Source organism: Bison bison, unplaced genomic scaffold, assembly GCF_000754665.1.
Source record: "Bison bison bison isolate TAMUID 2011002044 unplaced genomic scaffold, Bison_UMD1.0 scf7180017864472, whole genome shotgun sequence".
Classification (NCBI taxonomy): domain Eukaryota; kingdom Metazoa; phylum Chordata; class Mammalia; order Artiodactyla; family Bovidae; genus Bison; species Bison bison.
The window spans coordinates 713,443-734,676 of NW_011495033.1; the positions used below are offsets into that span (position 1 = coordinate 713,443).

At 42.4% G+C, this 21,234-nt stretch overlaps 3 protein-coding genes across 4 annotated transcripts in view; 1 reads left to right on the top strand and 2 right to left on the bottom strand.

The window, feature by feature from the left end:
• SGSM2 (small G protein signaling modulator 2) overlaps positions 1-810 on the bottom strand; it is a 39,940-nt gene extending 39,130 nt beyond the window's left edge. The window contains exon 1 of the mRNA XM_010861665.1: positions 258-810. The gene's annotated coding sequence lies outside the window, so the exon portion shown is untranslated. The remainder of the gene's footprint in view (positions 1-257) is intronic.
• Positions 811-903: 93 nt separating this feature from the next.
• On the top strand, positions 904-11,295 carry TSR1 (TSR1, 20S rRNA accumulation, homolog (S. cerevisiae)). Of its 2 annotated transcripts, none has more exons than XM_010861321.1 (15): positions 904-1,034; positions 1,222-1,325; positions 1,651-1,870; positions 1,989-2,123; positions 2,503-2,927; positions 3,665-3,824; positions 4,205-4,362; positions 4,619-4,815; positions 5,557-5,719; positions 6,077-6,187; positions 7,353-7,485; positions 8,608-8,724; positions 9,106-9,246; positions 9,353-9,427; positions 9,555-11,295. In XM_010861321.1, the coding sequence occupies exons 1-15, from the start codon at positions 938-940 to the stop codon at positions 9,731-9,733; spliced, it is 2,415 nt and encodes an 804-aa protein (XP_010859623.1). In that variant the 5' UTR covers positions 904-937; the 3' UTR covers positions 9,734-11,295. The 2 variants fall into 2 exon arrangements, with proteins under 2 accessions (XP_010859623.1, XP_010859625.1); XM_010861323.1 differs by having other exon boundaries at positions 916-1,034; positions 1,651-1,701.
• Positions 10,025-21,234, bottom strand: part of SRR (serine racemase) — a 16,964-nt gene continuing 5,754 nt past the window's right edge. The window contains exons 2-8 of the mRNA XM_010861320.1: positions 14,757-14,928; positions 12,997-13,123; positions 12,685-12,788; positions 11,522-11,641; positions 11,326-11,400; positions 10,634-10,843; positions 10,025-10,295 (exon numbers count right to left, since the gene is read on the bottom strand). Of these exons, the coding sequence (XP_010859622.1) occupies positions 10,095-10,295; positions 10,634-10,843; positions 11,326-11,400; positions 11,522-11,641; positions 12,685-12,788; positions 12,997-13,123; positions 14,757-14,924 (1,005 nt within the window). The 5' untranslated portion in view covers positions 14,925-14,928 and the 3' untranslated portion in view covers positions 10,025-10,094. The remainder of the gene's footprint in view (positions 10,296-10,633; positions 10,844-11,325; positions 11,401-11,521; positions 11,642-12,684; positions 12,789-12,996; positions 13,124-14,756; positions 14,929-21,234) is intronic.

Here is a 21,234-nt window from a genome sequence, read left to right on the forward strand (position 1 = left end):
GAGGAGGCGGGGCGCGCCCCTGGACCCCCGCCCCAGGCGGCTAAGGGGGGCAAGTCGCTCTTGCGAAAGCTGGCCCCATCCAACTGGATGTTCCGTGATTCCTACACGCTCGATTTCCCGACGGGAGGGGCCGGGACCCCCGCGCCTCGAGTCTGATTACTGGGAAGCCCGTGTTGGTCCCCCGGCTGGGAGGAAGGTGGTGGCGCGCCATCGTTTCTTTAAAACCCCCTGCCGGCTGGGCGCCCTCCGTTGCAAACCTTGTTGATAGAGGAGTGGGAGAGCAGCCGCCCCCGTCTGCAGAGGCGCGGCTGGGTCTGAGAGCGCCAGAGTCACGGTGAGCCGTCCCTCCTCCGAGGGGTCGCCACGACCCGTCTGGCTTTTCTCGCAGCTACATGGGACGTGGGGGCGCGGGTTGGAGTAACTGGGACCAGCGGGAACTGGCACGGAAACTGGAGGTGAGACAAGCACCTTCAGCACGATTTGCTTGGTAGGCTTAAGCAGCCCCACCTGGGAACTGAGGGCGACAAACGGTGGCCCAAAGTGACAAAGAACACCTGCTGCTCCCAACCGAGGAGCGGCGTTCACAAAGATAGCTGAGAGGAGGGGCTTAGCCCTCTATCGCACAAATGGAGAATCTTCCTAAGTGATGCAACATGATAGCGCAAAAAAAATTAAAACTCAAGGAAGCATATCGGCCCTCCGAAATTGAAAGCCCAAGCCTCGAGCCCGCATCCGGTGTTTTCAAGTCCCCCAAAGCAGACCACTAGCCTGGGAAAAGTTTACGCGGAGGTTTCGCCTAGAGGCTTGTGTAAATAAACCTCGCGAGAGATCGCGAGGAGCCCCGCCCCACCAGGAGAGGACACGCCCCCGAGGCGGGGACCGGAAGCGATCTATTCAGCCCGGAAGTAGTGGTGACTTGGTACACGTGAACGGCAGCATGGCGGTCCATCGCTCTGGCCCGCTTAAGCAGCAGAATAAAGCGCATAAAGGCGGGCGGCATCGGGGTCGAGGGTCCGCGCAGCGAGACGGCAAGGGTAAGAAGGTAGGGTTGGAGGAAGAAGAGCTGTTTAATCGATATTAACTGCTTTTCTTCGTGCCCAGAATGAGCTCCTACTTCCAGCCTGGACCCCGCGCAAAGGGTCTAAGGAGGGCAGACAGGGGTCCCCTTTCTTAACCTGCTAGTGCTTTGCGCAAGATCAGAAAGGTCTGATATCCTTCCAGGCCGTCTAGCACCGAAAACCCTAAGCAAGAAGGTGAGAAAAGATCTCAGCAGGGTGGACCAGAGGCATCGCGCCAGCCAGCTCCGAAAGCAGAAGAAGGAGGCGGTGAGAGGACCCGGGTTAGGGGATTGGTGTGGCTTCACAACCTTTCTAGGCGGGTAATGCCTCGAACTAGAAAATGTGACCCTGGGAAGGGCTCAGAGATGGAGGATAACTCTAGAGCACGTGTCAGGTGTGCAGGCCCAGACTCAAGCTATAGCTTTCTTTGCCTTGTGCCTACCTTCTGCCCACCTCCTTGGCATACGTGACACCTTTTAACAAGAGAGATGCTGGTTTGGAGGCTGAGGATGGGCCTCTGTACTGTTGGAAATGCAGTACTGGAATAAAGTATTGAAACATTGAGGTGTTCTCTGATGCTTTCTTTCCTCAGGTTTTGGCAGAAAAGAGACAGCTTGGCAGCAAGGATGGCCCTCCTCATCAGGTACTGGTGGTGCCCCTGCACAACAGGATTTCCCTGCCAGAGGCCTTTCAGCTGCTTCAGGATAGGGACACTGGAACTGTACACTTGAATGAATGGGGAAGCACCCATAGCTTTATGCTATTATGCCCCCGCTTGAAACATCGGTGGTTTTTCACATCAGCAAGGCCAGGTTAGAGTATGCAACAATATTTCCTATCATTATGTTTTGAGCATTAATGGTAATACTTTGTAAGTAAAACGTCCTGATGTCAACCACCTTTTCCTACTGACTTTGTCTTCTATTCCAGGGGATCTGCACACTGTGTTAGACATGGCTAAAGTGGCTGATACCATCCTGTTCCTCCTTGATCCACTAGAAGGCTGGGATAGCACCGGGGATTACTGCCTTTCTTGCCTGTTTGCTCAGGGCCTTCCCACCTATAGTAAGTGAGTTGGAAGTATTGCAGGCCAAGAAAGGAAGTGAATTAGCATTTATTGTTCACCTCTAATTTGCCAGATACTATGTCTAACACTTGATATTTTTTGGGGGGTTGTACGAGTATGTGTGGCCTTAACTTGGTCCATTATTTACAAGTCATATATCAAGGTGCCTTTTTATTTCTGGACTGCCAGTTGCCCAGAGAAAGGAGAAGATTATGAAGTTTGGTTTTATTGTGAAATTTCTTTAGGGTAACTTGATTGTTGGGTTGCCCAGTGATCTCTGGGCTCACAACTAAACTATTAGCTTGTTTGTGAACTGCAGAGGGGGATTTTCATATAGTGAAGCAACAAGTCATGAAACCTTTTCTCTTTTGCTTACAGCATTAGCTGTCCAAGGGATTTCTAGCCTCCCGCCGAAGAAACAAATAGATGCCAGAAAAAAGCTAAGTAAAGCAGTGGAGAAGCGCTTTCCTGAGGACAAACTCCTCCTGTTAGATACTCAGCAGGAGGCAGGGATGCTGCTCAGGCAGTTGGCTAACCAAAAACAGCGGCATCTTGCCTTTCGAGATCGGCGTGCCTATCTGTTTGCTCATGCTGCTGAGTTTGTGCCTAGTGAAGAGAGTGACTTGGTGGGCACCTTGAAGATCTCAGGCTATGTTCGTGGTCAGGCTCTGAATGTAAATAGCGTGCTGCATATCATTGGACATGGTGATTTCCAGATGAAGCAGGTAGATGCCCCTGTGGACCCTTTCCCTTTAAATCCGAGAGTGATCAAATCCTCAAAGGACTCAGGCACGGCAATGGAGGTAAGATTGGTGTTCTTAAAAACTATGTCTTGTACATTGATGGATGAGAACTAATTAACGTCAGAGAACGTGGTACGGCTACACTCTTGGACAAATATCCTAGTCCCTGGAGGTAATTGTGAAACAAGGCAATAGTCAACTACAAATAAGTTGATGTGTCAAATATTTATTCAGTGCTTTGTAGATGCTCTGCATAGCAATTGGCTCTGAGTCTATAGGTAGACACAGATGTAGTCTCTCTCCTTAGATAACTTAATTAGGTCAGAAAAATGGCAAACACCTGTGAAATAAAGATTGAGAAAGTATGGTTGAGCTACATACCTGCAGTGGAAGTGAGGAAAAGACTGGCAAGATTCACGGAAGAGATTGACTTTTGCCAGGTACTGAGAAGGATGAATGTGTTTTATGAGTTGAAAAGAGATGGAAGAATATCTCAGCAAATAGAGACAACATGAGCCTTGGCAAAGTGATAGATCAAAGGGTTTTTTTGAACTCTGAGGATAACAGTGGCTGGGAGTAATAAACAGGTAGGCATGGGATCAGATTATGAAAGGCTTCAAGAGCTCAGCAGACTTATAGATTTAGAATGCTAGGAAATAGAACTATTTGAAAAATCCTGACAAGTTTTGGCTTTCTATTCTATTTGAGGACTGTGCTCTTCTAGATCTTCTAATTATGTTAGATTTAGTAGATTTTTGGCTAACACTTAATTGACTGTCGACTGTTCGGGTTTTCAGATTTGTGCTGCAGATGCTGTAGCTCATATGGAGGAAGACCTGAAGGTTCTAATGAAGGCAGACCCTGATAGACAAGAATCTTTGCAAACAGAGGTTATCCCAGATCCAATGGAGGGGGAACAGACCTGGCCCACAGAGGAGGAGCTGAGCGAGGCACATGGTTGGTATTGGCAAACTTGAAATTCATCTGGCCTAGAATTGTGGGTTTTGTCTAACTGCTCACAGTGAGGACCTTAAAAGGTAGATGAGGCAGTACTGGAAGTCTGTCTTCTCTTACCTCCAAAGGCTGTAGTTTGCACTGAGCAAACACTGGACACAGCTTTGTTCTATCTCTAAGAATTACTTACTGTTTTCTAATGAAAGGGTAAATAAACTTCCAATTCATTGTAAGACTTGCTTGACCGTGTCAGTATTGCTAGTTCTGAGGCAGCTGAAATAAACTTATAAGTGCCTGCCAGAGTTCCTGGTATTGGTAGCAATATATCCTGTGTCATAGAGGAGAGGAGGAGGTCTGTAACTTCATCATGTGGGCTTTTACAGACTTACTGAAGGAAAGTTCCAAGGTAGTGAAGAAGGTTCCCAAAGGAACATCCAGTTATCAAGCTGAATGGATTCTGGATGAGGATGGTGAAAGTGGTGGGGAAGGAGATGAGTACGATGATATAGAACACGAGGATTTTATGGAAGAGGAATCTCAGGTAAGGAAATGGGCCCTTGGGCACCCTCTGTGTATAGCCCCCAGTGCAAGGCAAGGTGCGTTCCTGACCCTAAGGGGTATGTGTGGTCTGTTTCTTAGGAATAGCTTTGTAGTTGCCGGACTGAGTCTCTGTTTTATAACTCATTCTCTATTAGAGTTAATATTGGTTTGGACTGTGTATCTAGTAAATTTCAGCATAGTGGCCTTTTGTGTAAAGATGTGGGTTTCTTCAGAAACTGTGATCCTTCATTCTATAGGATGAGGGTAGTGAAGAGGAAGAAGAGGAGGAATGTGAAACTATGACTATAGGAGAGTCTGTACGTGATGATCTGTATGATGAGAAAGTGGATGAAGAGGCTGAGGAAAAAATGCTGGAGAAATATAAACAACAAAGACTGGAAGAGATGTTCCCAGATGAAGTAGATACCCCCCGTGATGTGGCTGCTAGAATTCGGTGAGTCAACAAGTCCAAAACCAATCAACACATTTTTATTTAAAACTTGCATGGCTCAGAACTATGTCAGTGTGATATAAAAGAAGAAAAAACACATTGTTCTTCCTCCCAAAGCCTAACCTTACACAGGAAGGGAACAGACGTACAGGAAACAGTCATATATATTCACATTCTACACTGTGTAGTACAGGCTAATAATGTTACAGAAATATAATTGTGGTTAATTAGCAAATGCTTCCTTTGGAGCTAAGACTCAATTAAACTATATAACATTTGAAGATTTGGGGAAGTTTGGGTAAAACAGCAAGAACAAAAGAGTTAGGGGTGAAGGTGATCTTGTCTGCTCTAAAGGTGAGTCTCACTAAAACCAGAGTTTATGCTGGTTCTTAAAGGGGTAAGGCTTTTATCAAGGACCCTGCTAGTCAGGTTAAAGAGCCACTCCCGGATATGCAGCAGGGAGCCACTGTTAATACTTTTAAGAAGCTGGGGTTTGGTACTGAAATACTTGTTACTGGCTCTTTTGGGGGGTGGTCCTGATATAGGCCATTAGGTTATTTTGAAAGGTAGTTCCTTTAAGCTAAAGCCTTAGCCATTTATTTAATTTTTAAAAGTAAAAAATTTTTTCTTTTTTTTTTTTTTTCATTTTAAGCCTTAGGCATTTTAAGTGAGGTGAGTGAAACAGTTAAGTAGCACCATATAAATGTCACTGTGAATTTCTTTAAAATATCCTCTATATTCTAGATTTCAGAAATACAGAGGCCTTAAGAGCTTCCGGACATCTCCGTGGGATCCTAAGGAAAACCTCCCTCGAGATTATGCTCGGATCTTTCAGTTTCAGAACTTTATTAATACCCGGAGACGCATCTTTAAAGAGATTGAAGAAAAAGAAGTTGAAGGAGCTGAGGTATCTGCTTCCCTTTGTTCATCCCTATAATTAGCTTATTTGCCAAGGTCGTGTCTGTCCCCTCTCCCCATTCATTCTCTTGGCATGAGTACCTTAATGAGTTTTATGCTGCATACAGCTGACTTAGAGAAGCTGCTGAGTTACTGATCAGAGTGACACTGGGAACAAAGAGGTGTCAGAGATTTTAACTGGGAAAGCTTAATCTGGGTGATTGAGGCATCTGTGCAAGGCAGTCTTGGAGGGTGAGCACTGGCTTCATCAATGTTTGGGAGACTGTTAACATAGTTGGAGAAATGCTTCATCATTATTGAGACCGTAAGAGTAACTGCATAATCGTATTCTGCTTTCTCCTGGCAGGTTGGCTGGTATGTCACACTTCATGTCTCTGAAGTCCCAGTCTCAGTGGTTGAGCACTTCAAGCGAGGCACACCCTTGATTGCATTTTCGTTACTACCTCATGAACAGAAAGTGAGTTAGTGTCTTGTGGGAAATGGGAATTATGGCACTTTCCAACCAGTTTTGTCTGACAGCCTAATGTTTTATGTGGCTTACATTTTGCTTCTTGGGATGTGAGTCTGCCTTTATGATGAGGAGTAAGGGGAGGATAACAGAGAAGTCAATGATGGTTTTACCTACATGTCTGAACCTGTCTGATGCACCTCAGTGATGTCATCTCTGTATGGTTCTGAGACTTCTCTGACCTAAGTATGTTTGTCAGATCAGACTTTAGTCAAGGATTGGCATCCATAAAAATAAAGAGGGCTTCTGCCAAGGTATGGGCTTCCCTTGTGGCTCAGCTGGTAAAGAATCCACCTGCAATATGGGAGACCTGGGTTCAATCCCTGGGTTGGGAAGATCCCCTGGAGAAGGGAAAGGCTTCTGGAATACTGGAATACTCCAGTATTCTGGCCTGGAGAATTCCTTGCACTGTATAGTCCATGGGGTTACAAGGAGTCGGACATGACTGAGTGACTTTCACTTTCATGCCAAGGTATAGATCTTTTTTCTCTTGGCCAGCATCTTGTAGGTTGGGGTGTAAGAAAGCTCTGGCCTTTGGTCAGTGTGAGTAACAGTTGAAGCAAGAAGGGTCTTGATGAGTGTGGTTTGGCAGTGTGTGGTTAGTGAGTGACTTGTAGCCATTGATTTTGTGGTAGATGTCGAACCCTTGTATGTTACACATGGAAGGTCAACTAGTATAGCAGGGACATGAAAGTTCTGAAAGCCAGCTTATTTTCAATTTGAATGCAAGTTATTAGTGAAGGTAAAAGATGGATTTGTGTTTCATCATTTATACTACACCATAAATTAGTATAGGGCTTCCCAGGTGGCTCAGCAGTGAAGAATCTGTCTGCAGTGCAGAGATGCGGGTTCAGTCCCTGGGTCCGGAAGATCCCCTGGAGAAGGAAATGGCAACCCAGTCCAGGATTCTTGCCTGGAAAATCCCATGGACAGAGAAGCCTGGCAGACTACAGTCCATGGTCACAAAAAGAGTTGGACATGACTTAGTGACTAAACAACATAAATTAGTACTGTCAGCTCTTCGGGTGCACCCAGTCTGCTGGTTTGGTTTGCCTTCTTTTACTTTGGTGTTCTACTCCTGATATGAAGTTCTGTTTCTTTACTTGGTCCCCAGATGTCAGTACTTAATATGGTGGTGAGCCGGCACCCTGGCAACACTGAACCCGTGAAAGCTAAAGAGGAGCTGATCTTCCACTGTGGATTCAGGCGCTTCCGAGCCTCACCTTTATTCTCTCAGCACACTGCAGGTAAGCAGCAGGGAAGTTTCTGGGTTTTTGTTCATTTTACTGTCTTTTAGGGGACTGTGATTTTGTGGCAGGGGGTGGGAGTGTGAGAGGGTGGGGATGGGGTGTGCAGAATACAGCATTTCAAACTTTGGTTTAGGAGCCAATGATGTTTCCATTCAAAATGTCTGAACCTGTCTGAAGCATCCCAGTGATGCAAACTCTGTGTGGTGCTGAGGCTCCTGTGCCATGAGTATTTGCTGCAGAGTCAGTGTTGAATAGGGATCGGCAGCTTTCAAGTAATGATGTGTCATGGAACCCTTGGCATCTGATGTCCCAGTGGGTGAAGTCTAAGGGGTGGCCCACAGTTGGATAAAGCAGAGGTGTATGGCTTCTGAGATCTTGAGGTTAGATGAGAGTTTGGACAGTGATGACCAGGGATACTCCTAAGACAAAAAATGATTGTCCTCTTACAGTCTTTAGAGTGGGAAGATATTTACAGTATGTCGGGGCTTCTGAACGTTACCCACACTCTCAGCCCCCAGCGGTGGCCAGAGGAAGGTGAGAAAAGGCAGTATTAATGGATGCTCTGGATAATTTCTTTGCTCACCAACCATTCTGTCTAAATGAGGGATTGATATTGCCCTTTTATTTCCCTATAACTTTCAGTATTAATTTAAAAAAATGTATTGTCTATATCTGCTTTTGTGCTTTAGTGAGAATTGAGTAATTAGAAGAGAGACTCAATGGCCACAAAGCCTAAAATACTTACTCTGATTATAGAAAATGTTTGCCAATCCTTGCTCAAGATTAAGAGCTGTTGAATTAGTGGAGTGTTTTTCTGTAAAACACCGATTCTTAAATGAGGTAGGGTGATATGTATCAGGATCACCTGGAGAACTTTTTCAAACCCCAAAATACAGTTCAAGCTTCAAGACTCTGCCTCCTACTTCGAAAAATCACTCTGCTAGGACAGAGTTGTATTTTTCAGTTGTACAGAGGCCAGAAAATGCTTGGAGAACTAGTAGGATAAAGAAACATTAGTTGCTTTAGTTTACGAGTTCCAGTGCTACAGCTTTTGCACAGGCCTCTGGATTACCTATTGTTTCTCAAAATGCGTTCTGGTTTTTATTCTTTTAATGGCAGCGGATAAACATAAATTTCAGAGGTTCCTGACTGCAGACACAGCCCTGGTGGTGACAGTATATGCCCCGATCACTTTTCCTCCTGCATCTGTGCTGCTTTTCAAACAGAACAGCAATGGTAAGTTGCGTTCACAGAGGTGAATAGGCCTGCAGGTCCTTAATAAGATTAACTGGTCTCTGTATTTAAATTTGGGAGTCAAATGGTAACAAAAAAGTTAATGATGTTTTTTAAATTGTCCCAATTTCAGGATGACAAGTGGGGTTTTATCTTGCTTGCAAACCTTAGCTAATTGGTAGAGGCTGCTCAGGTGCTCTGTTTAGGCTAGATTCTGAGGACAGGCCCAGCAGGAATATCAGTGATCTTGGCCATGAACCCAGGAGGGCCACATAGTACATCCCCATTGGGTTTCCCAAGATCTCTCATAGGTCTTTAAATAGACTGGACAGTAAGTGAAGGCTTTGACCAAAAGCCTCCTGCTGCTCTGCTTTTCCCCCCCAGGAATGCACAGCCTCATTGCCATAGGCCATCTCTTGTCAGTGGATCCAGACAGGATGGTCATCAAGAGAGTTGTTCTGAGTGGTCATCCTTTCAAAATTTTTACTAAGACGGCAGTGGTGCGTTACATGTTTTTCAACAGAGGTAGGTGTGACAGAGGGGATCCAGTTGCCTTTGTGGGATGAAGGTTGGGTTTATACATTATGGATAGGTGTTTCATCTGGTCTTCTCTGTGTTTCTTTATCTTAAGAGGATGTACTGTGGTTTAAACCTGTGGAACTGAGAACAAAATGGGGCCGCAGGGGCCACATCAAGGAGCCTTTGGGTAAGAGAATGTGCGATGTGGGAGCTTGTGTAGACTTCCCCAGCGCTGTTAAACGACCACTGGGTTAAGAGACCACTGCTTTAAAGTTTTCTATTAATATGACCAACTCATTCTGTTTTCATTCTAGGTACTCATGGTCACATGAAGTGCAGTTTTGATGGGAAGCTAAAATCTCAGGACACAGTACTGATGAATCTTTATAAGAGAGTTTTCCCCAAGTGGACTTACGATCCATATGTACCAGAACCAGTCCCCTGGGTGAAAAGTGCGATTTCTTCAACACTGCCTGAAGTGGACATGGAGTAGTGGATTCAGTGGGATTCTGTCTCACCGCTACTAGTGAGCACTCTAGGGTGGGAGCCTGTAGCTGTGACTGCCCAGTTTTTCTTTCTACGTAAGCCTACTTAAGGGCTCCTGCTCCTTTGTGCAGAAGACTTTTCTTGGCTTTGAGGAGGCGTCTCAGTTAAGTATGGATGTTTTTCTAGTTCAACTTAGTCCAAAAACATTAAATCTTACTGAAATACACATTCTCCAGTAGGGTTTTGAAGGCTGTTTTAGAGGGGAAGATAGGAACTTGACAATGACCAGGAGACAAAATTTCCAAGTGTCTAGATAGACACTTGAGTCCCTTTTCTTCCTTTTGCACATATTAAACAGAAACAGATTGCTAAGGAGCTGCCTTTTCATCCTGCTTCTTCACCCAAGTTAGGGAGGTTAAGTCTACATTTCCACCACTGAGCACAATACAGATGTTCTTTACTTCTGCAGGAACTGTTCGAAAATGCTGAGACAGCACAACGGCCACTCCAACACCAGCTGTAGGTTCAATAAGCAATTTCATCCTCTCCCACACCAGCTGGGTTGCATACTGTCGGTACAGAAGTAAGAATTAGTGACACGGGAAAAGGGGGAAAGAGCCTAGTTGGTTGGCCTTTATGATTAAAGGCCAAATGGGGGTGTATGCCCAGTCTGAGTATTCCTATTTGTGAATCATTTGTGATACATTTGTGTTTGTCAGTGAAGAGCAGGGCTTTTTTCATTCTGACTTGCTTTACTGTCTCGACACTCATCTAGAGCACCCTCTTACATGTTATGAAATCACCTAGTCAAGTCCCCTTGTGGGTTAGTTGCCGTTTACAACAGGAGGGTTTTTGCCTAAGAAGTTGCTCCACTCTTTTGTTGTTTTCTTTCCTCTTGGAGCCTCACCTTAATTTCATCCTCTGTGACAGTGAAGACATCATCCACGAGGTCTCTTATAATAGGCCAGGTGTTTAAGCCAATGCTGGATTTGATACCATCTGCTATGGTTTCCGGAGGATAGGGGTTGGGGGTCAGTTCCCCTTTCAGTTTGGACTGGTAGCAGTCATCTGCATTCAAGGGTTCAGCAGCATATACCTTCACACTGGGTCTCAGAGCCTAGGAAGAGGAATATTAGATAACTTACAACTAGCCACAGCCATTTTGCCCGCATGCTTGCAGTAAAACAGATGGTACAGTTAACACATTTCTGCCCAAGAGCCTTTCTTTTAATCTATGTAATGGAAATAAGGCCTTTAAGCATTTAAATTGTTTTCCACTCTGGCCTTCAGTTGCCTAGATCACAGCTGGTTCTGCTGGTGACTTGGGAAAGGAGTAGCTCCTGACCTGCACAGTAAGTTGGTGAGATGGAATTCAAAGGACTGCGAGGGTGCCACTCATTGTAACGGCTCTTGTGCTGTAAAGTTTTCATTTAGAAGAGGGCAGTGATGCAGAGCAGAGCCTTCCATCCCAAGTGCCAGGGGGATGATAAGAAGGAACGGCAGTTTGGGGGGAATGCTGAACAAGTATTCACAATGTACTGTAATACAAAATAAACTTCTGTGCCTGAAGTGGGGAGTCCTCCAGAAGCTGTTTCTCACCTTCACTGTAACGGCTATTCCAGCAAGCATTCCTCCTCCTCCTACAGGTACCACCAGTGCGTCTACCAAGGGAACCTTCAGTGAAAGTGTAAAGTATTAAAATAGGTGTGTTAATAACCAGTTTTATATGTACATATGAAAGAATTGGTTCTGTGGCCAAACATCAGCATCACTGGCAGCTAAACTAAGCTGTTACCTGGTTTAGCACTTCCATGGCAATTGTCCCTTGCCCAGCTATCACTGCAGGCTCCTGGTTGGGATGTACCATAATGCCTTCTGTTTCTTCCGCAATTCTCTTTGTAATATTTTCTCTGGACTGAAAGAGGACATTACCTTAGCTTACTTTATCTGTATTTAATAGAGTCCCCAACAAGTTAGATTCAGTCATTTAACACTTCATTGGCTGCTTTTCTCAGACTTGGATCTGGCACTGAGGATATGACTGAACAAAATAGCCCCTGCACTCAGTGGAGTTACATTCTAATAGGGTGGGATGTAAGTAAATACAGGTATGTCTACATGCTTTGGAGGAAAATGAACAAGTCCTGTGTGTCTCCACAGAATATTCCAGGGAGAGAGGAACAGCAAGTACAAAGACCACAGAACAGGAGTGCTTGGCTTTGAGAAGCTGCTAAGTTAGTGTGGTTGGTGTGGAGTGTTTAGGGGACAGTAAGTGGAAGATGAGATCAGCAAAGAAGTAATGGGCCAGTTTGTCTGGGCCACAGGTGATTGCAAGAACTTTTGTTTCTGGGACTTCCCCTGGTGGTCCAGTGGCTGAGACTCCATGCTCCCAGTGCAGGGGACCAGGTTTCCATCCCTGGTCAGGGGACTAGATCCCACATGTTGCAACTAAAAGTTTGTATACCACAACTAAAGATCCCACACGCCATATGAAGACCAAACATCCTGAATGCCACAACTGAGACCCATCTCTGCCAAATATTGAAAAAATACAGTATGATTTCTTAAGGTTGTTTAAAAAAATAACAACAACAACACTTTTGTGTCCACTGTGTGTGAGGTGGAAAATCATTGGAGAATTTTGGGCTGACAAGTTGCCATTTACTGATACGGGGGAGACAGGAGGTGGAACAGTGTTAAAATGTGTTTAGTTTTAGGCAGTTTGAGATACCTATTAAGACACCCAATTGGGAATATACAAGTCTGGGCTAAGAGTAAAGGTCAGGACTGGAGTTAGAAGTTTTAAACTAGGAGACCATAACTAGATCATCTGAGTGAGGGGCGTGCCAACATTTAAAAAGGAAACAACAAAGGAGACTGGAAGCTGCGCCCAGTGAGGCAGAGAGGTTTCATATGACTATGAACGCTGTTAAGGTGGTGCCGAACATTCTTCCTTACCTCTTCGCTCTGTTCACTGTATACTATAGAGGCTCCATAGGCTTGTATTGCCAGTTTTTTACAGTTGGGAGCTGTTTCCGGCACTATGACATAAGCAGGAATCCCTGGGAGGGAGAAACAACGTTTAGTTAGTACAAATTTACTACTAAATTTGTTAGTACAAATTTAGGATAGAAATCTCTGTTCAGTTCGCTTGTAATCGGGCTGGGAAATTTATTTCCATGGCTATCACCCATCTCACTGAAAGTTAAGGATACTTTTCCACTCCTCTCTGATGACCCTACTCAGGACCCTGAGAAATTAGTCAAGTACCTTCCAATCTGGCAGCAAAGGAGAGAGCCTGGCCATGGTTTCCGCTGCTGTGAGCAACAACAGCTCTGGGCTTCTCTTCTGGATGGGCAGAAATCAGGCCTCTGATTGCATTAAGGGCACCACGAATCTAGAAAAGAGGGATGGTGAATTAATCCATTTGTTTTAAATGTTTCTTTAAAAAAAAACAAAAACCCACCAGCTTTAGATTTTTCTCTCCCAACACTGCACACCCAGTAAATTGTATTGGTTGTACCTCCTAAATATCTCATGTTCATCTTGGCCACTACCTCGGTGAGGCTTAATTTCTCAACTGGGAGTTTCTGAATCTCAGCTGGTCCTGCCTCAAGGATCATTCTCATCTAATAGTTCCGCTAGATTATGAAAATTACCTTTTAAAAACATGTTACCTTTTTCATTGATTGCCTATCTGTAAGAAAAGTACAAATTCTTTAAAAGCTGCAGCCTTTCTAACATACCTAATACATTACTTTCTAACATGTCAGTGTCATAGCCATCTTAAGTTGCTGCTAGTTTCCTGCCAGGTTAGCTCACACCTCTATTTCTTGACATGCCGATGCCTCTACCTGTAGTTTTTTCTCTCCCTGATCTGGCTAGAAGTATCATCCTATAAAACTTGGATCAAACATCACCTGGTTCAACCTTCTTGCTCTCGCAGGCAAAATTAGGTACTCCATTGGCTTCCATGTTCCTTGTTTGTATCTTTATATCTTTTTATTTGGACTGTGCTGCATGGCTTGCAGGATCTTAGTTCCTCAACCAGGGATCCACCCTGGGCCTTTGGCAGGGAAAGCACAGGGTCCTAACCACTGGATGGCTAGGGAGTTCTCTCTATCTCTGTAAGACACTTGTCATCAACCTACTTTTGTCTTCCCCTGAAAGTATGGCTATAGGGAAAGGCCTCCAGTACATACACCTGGTATAGTTCGTGAAAATATGTGCTTGATGTGTGACAAATGAAGAACAAACCATGACAGAAGCAAAGGGCATAAGGAAATAAAGAAGTTTTTGTATTGTTTAAAAGTTCTCAGTTAATGGGTGCCGAAAAAAGGTAAATACATGATATCCTAAAGCTACCACTTAACAGGTACTAATACTTCTCAGCACAGTCCAAAATGTAGTTTTCAGATTTTTACTTGAATGAATCTTGAAGTTCATTCTAATGAATGAAGTTCAACTAATGGTCAGAAAATTCTGATAATGAAGAAACGCAGAAACCTATTTTTATGCAAAGGAGAGGCCCTGACATATATTACAGAAAAAGGTTTTGTTATATGAGGGCTGAGCTAGGTGTAGACCTTTTTTATTCATAATGTATAAACACATAGCAAGTGAATGCATAAACTTGGCTACATCCAGCGTGATCACACGTGTTGCAAAGTCACATCGCAAGGCACTGGACACGACTGAACAACACAGGTGTCCAAGTTGACAACTGTGCTCTCTGTTCTGTCATTAGAAGTTCCCCTTTTCATCCCCAAACATGTCCTAATATGGATAGTAAGCTGTATGTGATCACCTTAATTATAAGGGATTTTGAGATAGTGTAAAAGTGGCTCTCTGGAACACCATGATGCTAAGTAACCAGGACTTAAGCAAAGGAAAAATTTGACAACCCTTTCTTTAGCTATAAGAAGACATTAATTCTACCTACCTCACTGGGTGGTCAGGAGGATCATATACATTTATATGTGAAAGTGGTTTGAAAAGAAACATGATACACTATCAAAAAGGATTGTTACCTTAAAAGATCCAGTTTTCTGGAAGAGTTCACATTTGAAGAAAAGATTACGTCCTGTTATTTGATTCAAAATGGAACTTGTTAGTACTGGTGTGAGGTGAATAAAATCTCGAATGTTGATATGAGCTTTTTCAACATCAGCAAAGGAGATGCAGTACTGATCACACATGGTTCTGTAACCCAAGAATAAGAAGGGGGTCAAAGCAAGCCTAGACGTATGTTTAATGAAAAGGTTTTGAAAATGCACAACAGACCCATGGAATGTACATCCCCAAGAGTGAACCATAATGTAAACTATGGACTTTGGTGGTAATGGTCTATCAATGCAGGTTCAACTGTAACAAATACACCACTCTGGTGGGGGATGTCAATAACGAGGGAGGCTATACATGTGTGTCGGAGAAGGCAGTGGTACCCCACTCCAGTACTCTTGCCTGGAAAATCCCATGGATGGAGGAGCCTGGTAGGCTGCAGTCCATAGGGTCACTAAGAGTCAGACATGACTGAGCAACTTCACTTTCACTTTTCACTTTCATGCACTGGAGAAGGAAATGGCAACCCACTCCAGTGTTCTTGCCTGGAGAATCCCAGGGACGGGGGAGCCTGGTGGGCTGCCGTCTATGGGGTCGCACAGAGTCGGACACGACTGAAGTGACTTAGCAGTATACATGTGTGTGGGCAAGGAGCATATGGCAAATTTCTGTACCTTCTTAGCAGTTTTGCTGTGAATCTTAAACTCAGAAAACTAACACTCAAAAACAGAAACAACAAAGAAAATGCATAACACTGGAAAATAGACTCAGCCTGTGGTGTTAATGTGGGAACCATCTTCATTACTGGGGTTCCAGAATTTCTGCATAAGGGAACATCTCTCAAAGCTGAGTTTTTTGGTGTATAAGTTTCTTCTGTTGAAACTTTATAGGAAATAAAAGTTGATTCCTGGTGATTCTGGAAGGCTTAAAGCTCAGGCCTCACCTATACCATGCATCTGTTGCTACTGCCACTGGTCTCTACTTTTTCATCATTGTTGTGAAGCTTAAATAAACTGGTTTCAAAATCTGCTATAGATTTTTATTTTAAAAAATATTTCACAATTTACCAAGGGGAAAAATCGCCTACAATCCTACCATCTTAATTCACTTTCTCTGTTTCCTCCTGTTTTTTCAATACGCATGTAACAGTTAAAATCAAACCAAAGACAGTATTTCATCTACCCTTTTTCCATTTGGCTCAGTTTCTTCAAAGTTTTCCTAATTATAATTTCCAGTAACTGCATTAAGCTTCCACTTTTCACTATTTTTATTGTGATTCTCTTTTATTTCCTTAACAAAGGGAATGCATATTCAATAGACAATTTCATTTGGTTCCTCTCCAAAGACAATTGCTACTGAAGTTCTGGTGTCTCTGTCCAGGCCCATATATATATATATATATATACAGACAAAAGTTTTTTGACAGGTTTGGTAACTTGCTTTTTTCAGACAGTAGTAGGAATATAAACCTTAGCTTATCAATCGATATTTTATATGACTTTTTAAAAAAGATTTAAAATTTTTTATTTTTTGGCTGTGCTGTGTCTTTGTTGCTGCACAGACTTCTCTAATTGCAGGGTGCAGAGGCTACTCTTTCGGAGAAGGCAATGGCACCCCACTCCAGTACTCTTGCCTGGAAAATCCCATGAACGGAGGAGCCTGGTGGGCTGCAGTCCATGGGGTCACTAAGAGTCGGACCTGACTGAGACTTCACTTTCACTTTTCACTTTCAAGCATTGAAGGAAATGGCAACCCACTCCAGTGTTCTTGCCTGGAGAATCCCAGGGACGGGGGAGCCTGGTGGGCTGCCGTCTATGGGGTCGCACAGAGTCGGACACGACTGAAGCGACACAGCAGCAGCAGCAGCAGCAGCAGAGGCTACTCTCTAGTTGAGGTACACGGGCTTCATTGCCGTGGCTTCTCTTGTTTTGGAGCACAGGCTCTAGGGCACACAAGTTTCAGTAGTTGTGGCACACGGGCATTGTTGCTCCACGGCATGTGGGATCTTCCCCCACTGGGGATCAAACTCACGTCTCCTGCATTGGCAGATGGATTCTTTACCACTGAGACACCAGCCCTTATGTGACTTTTTAAATCACTAGTACTTCTTTTTACAAAAATACCATAGTTTTACATAACTCTGTTGAACATTTAAATTTTCCTTTTTTTGCTATAATAGTGATGTAATGAACAGACTTGTTGCAATAATTTCTATACATGGTTTGGGTAGATTCCACCAGTGGCATTTTGCATTAAAAGGCATACATACTTAAGGCATTTGACACCCACTGCCAAACTGATCAGAAGAGTTAAAGACTGTCAATTTATACCTCATCATCACTTTCTGAGGAATGACTATTTTCCTTTACCCTTATCATTTTTATCTGTCAATTTACTGAAATATGTCTAGTAGTTTAGATTTAATTACTAGTGACTGAACATTTTTTCTGTATATTGGCCACTTATTCTTTTGTAAATCTTTAACACACTATACTGAATCATTTTCCTGTGAAATATAATACATTTATAAAAATTCAAAATTCTATTGATGCTTGGGGCTTTTCTGGATTTTGTTCCATTGATTAGACTGCCAATTCCTTTAATAGTATTACTATGTTCTTCCCTTTCTAAAATTTCTAAAATTTATTGGCTTTTCTCATATATCAGTTCTTCTAAAAGAACTTTAGAAATCCTTTACCAAGGTTGCCAGAAATTCCACTGTACAATGTACAAATGAATTGGGGTCATAACTAACATTTGAAAATGTTGAACCTCCGCATCCATTAACAATGGATGTCTTTTAATTTAGTAAAGTCCTTTTGTTTTAGGTTTCTTAGTAAAGTTATCATACTTTATTTGCTCCTTGTATAGACCTGATTAAATTTATGCCTAAATGCAACATACTTATGTTGCTTTTGAGAGAAGGCATTTTTTAGATTTTTAAACTGCTTACTGATGATGTATATGAAAAGTTTTTATCATGTAATTCAATACTTTACCAGATTATCTTATTGTATCTAATAGTTCTACAGTTTAAACAATCATGCCATCTGCAAATAATTTGCCTTTACCTTATAAACATAACCCTGGTACCTTTTCAGTGACTTCATAGTTACTGGTTTATATGGATTTGCCATTGCCTCTTGAATTAATTTCAGTAATTTTTTTTTGGTAAAATCACTTAATTTAAAATTTATTAGTATAAAGTTGTACATATTAATATTTCTAAGATTTTCGTATCGGTAATATTCATTCAACAAATATTGAGCACCTTCTATACGTCAGATATTGTTTGATCTGGGGATACAGTATTAGAAAAGTAGACTTATTCCTCTTCTCATAAAGATTACAATGTATTGGTCAGGTGTCTTAATAAATAATCCAATTAAATATGTATTTGCCAACACTGAGATGTTAACTTAGGGAGGAGTATTAGGATAGGATAGTATGTTGAAAGGCTTTATTTTAGATCAGTGAAGGCCTGTACTGTGAAGTACAGTACAGAAGTGAATTTTAGAAGTGTATGTAGAAGTGAATTTTAATTTTTCTGTGAATAATTAGCTTTTTTTTGAGAAGTAAAATTAAATTATGACCTATAAGATGAATAGGCATAGTAGTGGGGAAAGTGTTTCAGGTAGAGGGAATAATAATAATATGTGAAAGCTTTAAGGAGAGAAAGAGCTTGGCATTTTCCAAGAACTAAAGGATCAATGTATTTGAAAATGTGATCAATGGGAAATGTGATAAAGAGATAAGAAAAGTGAAGTTGGCAGAGTCTAGATCATAAGGGACCATGACTCACAGAACCTTTTTTAAGAGTAATAAAATGCCATTGGACTTATGATTACCAGGGAGGAAAAAGAGGGAGGAGAGAGAAATTGGGAGGTTGGGATGGACATATACACACTACTATATATAAACTAGGTAACTAATAAGGATCTACTTTATATAGGACAGAGAACTCTATTCAATACTCTATAATGACCTATATGGGAAAAGAATGTAAGAGTGGATATATTTTATGTATAACGGATTCACTTTGCTGTACCACAGAAACACAACATTGTAAATCCACTATTCTCTGACAAAAAAAAGTCATTGGAGAATCTTGAGCAGGTGACATGTAAGAATTCATATTTACAAAAAGTCACTTGCTACATTACAGAGTGATGAATGAAAAGGAGATAAAGAGTTGGAATCAGGGAATACAGTTATGAAATATTACAGTTGTCCATATGAAAGACAACAGGGGCTTTGATGGTCAAAGTAGAGGCAGAGAAAAATAATCTTCAAGATGCATTTTGGAAAAAACAACTGAAAAATGGGTGAAGGACTTGAATAGACATTTCTCCAAAAAAGATATGCAAATGGCCAACAAACACATGAAAAGATGCTCAACATCTTTAATCATTAGAGAAAGGCAAGCCAAAACCACAATGAGATACTACCTTATGCCTATGAGGATAGCTACTATTAAAAAATAAAAAAAAAAAATGGGAAAATAACAGGTGTTGGCAGGATCTAGAAAAACTGGAGTCCTTGTGCACTGTTGGTAGAAATGTAAAATGGTACAGCTGCTGTGGAAAACATTGTGGTAGTTCCTCCCATAATTAGAACTACCATATGACTCAGCAATTCTATTTCTGGGTATATACCCAAAAGAATTCAATGAGGGTCTCAAAGACATATCTGTACATCTATGTTTATAGCAGTATTATTTGCAATGGCCAAAAGGTGGAAGCATCCCAAGTATTCATCAACAGATGAATGGATAAACAAAATGTGGTATATACACACAATGAAATATTATTCAGCATTAAAAAAGGAGATTCTGACTTGTGCTATAATATGGATGATACTTGGGGATATGCTAACTGAAATATCAATCAGAAAAATCCCATATGGTTACACGTATGTGAGGTACCTACAGTAGTCAGATTCATAGACAGAAAACAGAATGGTGGTTGTAAGAGGCTGTGGGGAGGACAGGGGGATGGGAAGCTGTTCAATGGGTATAGTTGCAGTTTTGCAAGATGAAAAGAGTTTTGGAGATTGGTTGTACAACAATGTGAATGTACTTAACACTACTGAACTGTACACTTAAAGATGGTCATGATGGTATATTTCATGTTACATGTATTTTACAATTAAAAACACACACACACATTTTGGAGATTATAATTAGTTAGACTTCTTGGTTACAAGTGACAGAACCCCAATTTGAACCTGGCATAGGCACAAGATGGAGGCAATGAGAATTTATTGGCTCATGGAATCCAGAAAAGTTGAACCATGGAAAGGGCAGGAATATGGAGCATTAGGAACAAGTGGAACCAGGGACTTGGAGGTTTTCCAGGACTTTCTGTTTCTCACCTCTGCTGCTTTCTGCCTGTCGGCTTCATTCTTTTCACTGCAGACCAGCTGGTTCCACATGGCAGGACACATGGCTGCTGACAGCTCCTGTGTTTTGCATTTTATGGCTTCCACACTGGAGGGGGTTTTCTTTTTTTCTTAGTTTTGGTTTAAAAAGTTCTGGGTAGGGACTCTGGTTGGCCCATCTTGGCCCAGGACCAGTGGCCAAGAGTATGAGGTCATTTAAGACAACACCATGCAATAGTTAGAAGTATTTACAGAAACATGAAAAAGAAACAATGATTTCTAGAACACAGTATCAAATATGTATGTTTAAAATACATAGATACACAAAACAATATTACATATTATTCAAAGATACATGTATTTTCAAAGGACATATATCAAACACATTAGAGTGGTTTCTGAAGAGGGAAGGAACACGAATGGGAACTGGAATGTAGGAAAAAAAGAAAAAAGAGAAAGGCCTTGTTGATGATGTGAACCAAACAGTATGACTGCCTGAAATCTGTACACCTGAGGGAAAAATAGGAGCAAAGTTCAGTTCAGTTCAGCTCAGTCGCTTGTCGTGTCCGACTCTGCGACCCCATGAATCGCAGCACGCCAGGCCTCCCTGTCCATCACCAACTCCCGGAGTTCACTCAGACTCATGTCCATCGAGTCAGTGATGCCATCCAGCCACCTCATCCTCTGTCGTCCCCTTCTCCTCCTGCCCCCAATCCCTCTCAGGATCAGAGTCTTTTCTAATGAGTCAACTCTTCACATGAGGTGGCCAAAGTACTGGAGTTTCAGCTTCAGCATCATTCCCTCCAAAGAAATCCCAGGGCTGATCTCCTTGCAGTCCAAGGCACTCTCAAGAGTCTTCTCCAACACCACAGTTCAAAAGCATCAATTCTTCGGCGCTCAGCTTTCTTCACAGTCCAACTCTCACATCCATACATGACCACTGGAAAAACCATAGCCTCGACTAAACGGACCTTTGTTGGCAAAGTAATGTCTCTGCTTTTCAATATGCTATCTAGGTTGGTCATAACTTTTCTTCCAAGGAGTAAGCGTCTTTTAATTTCATGGCGG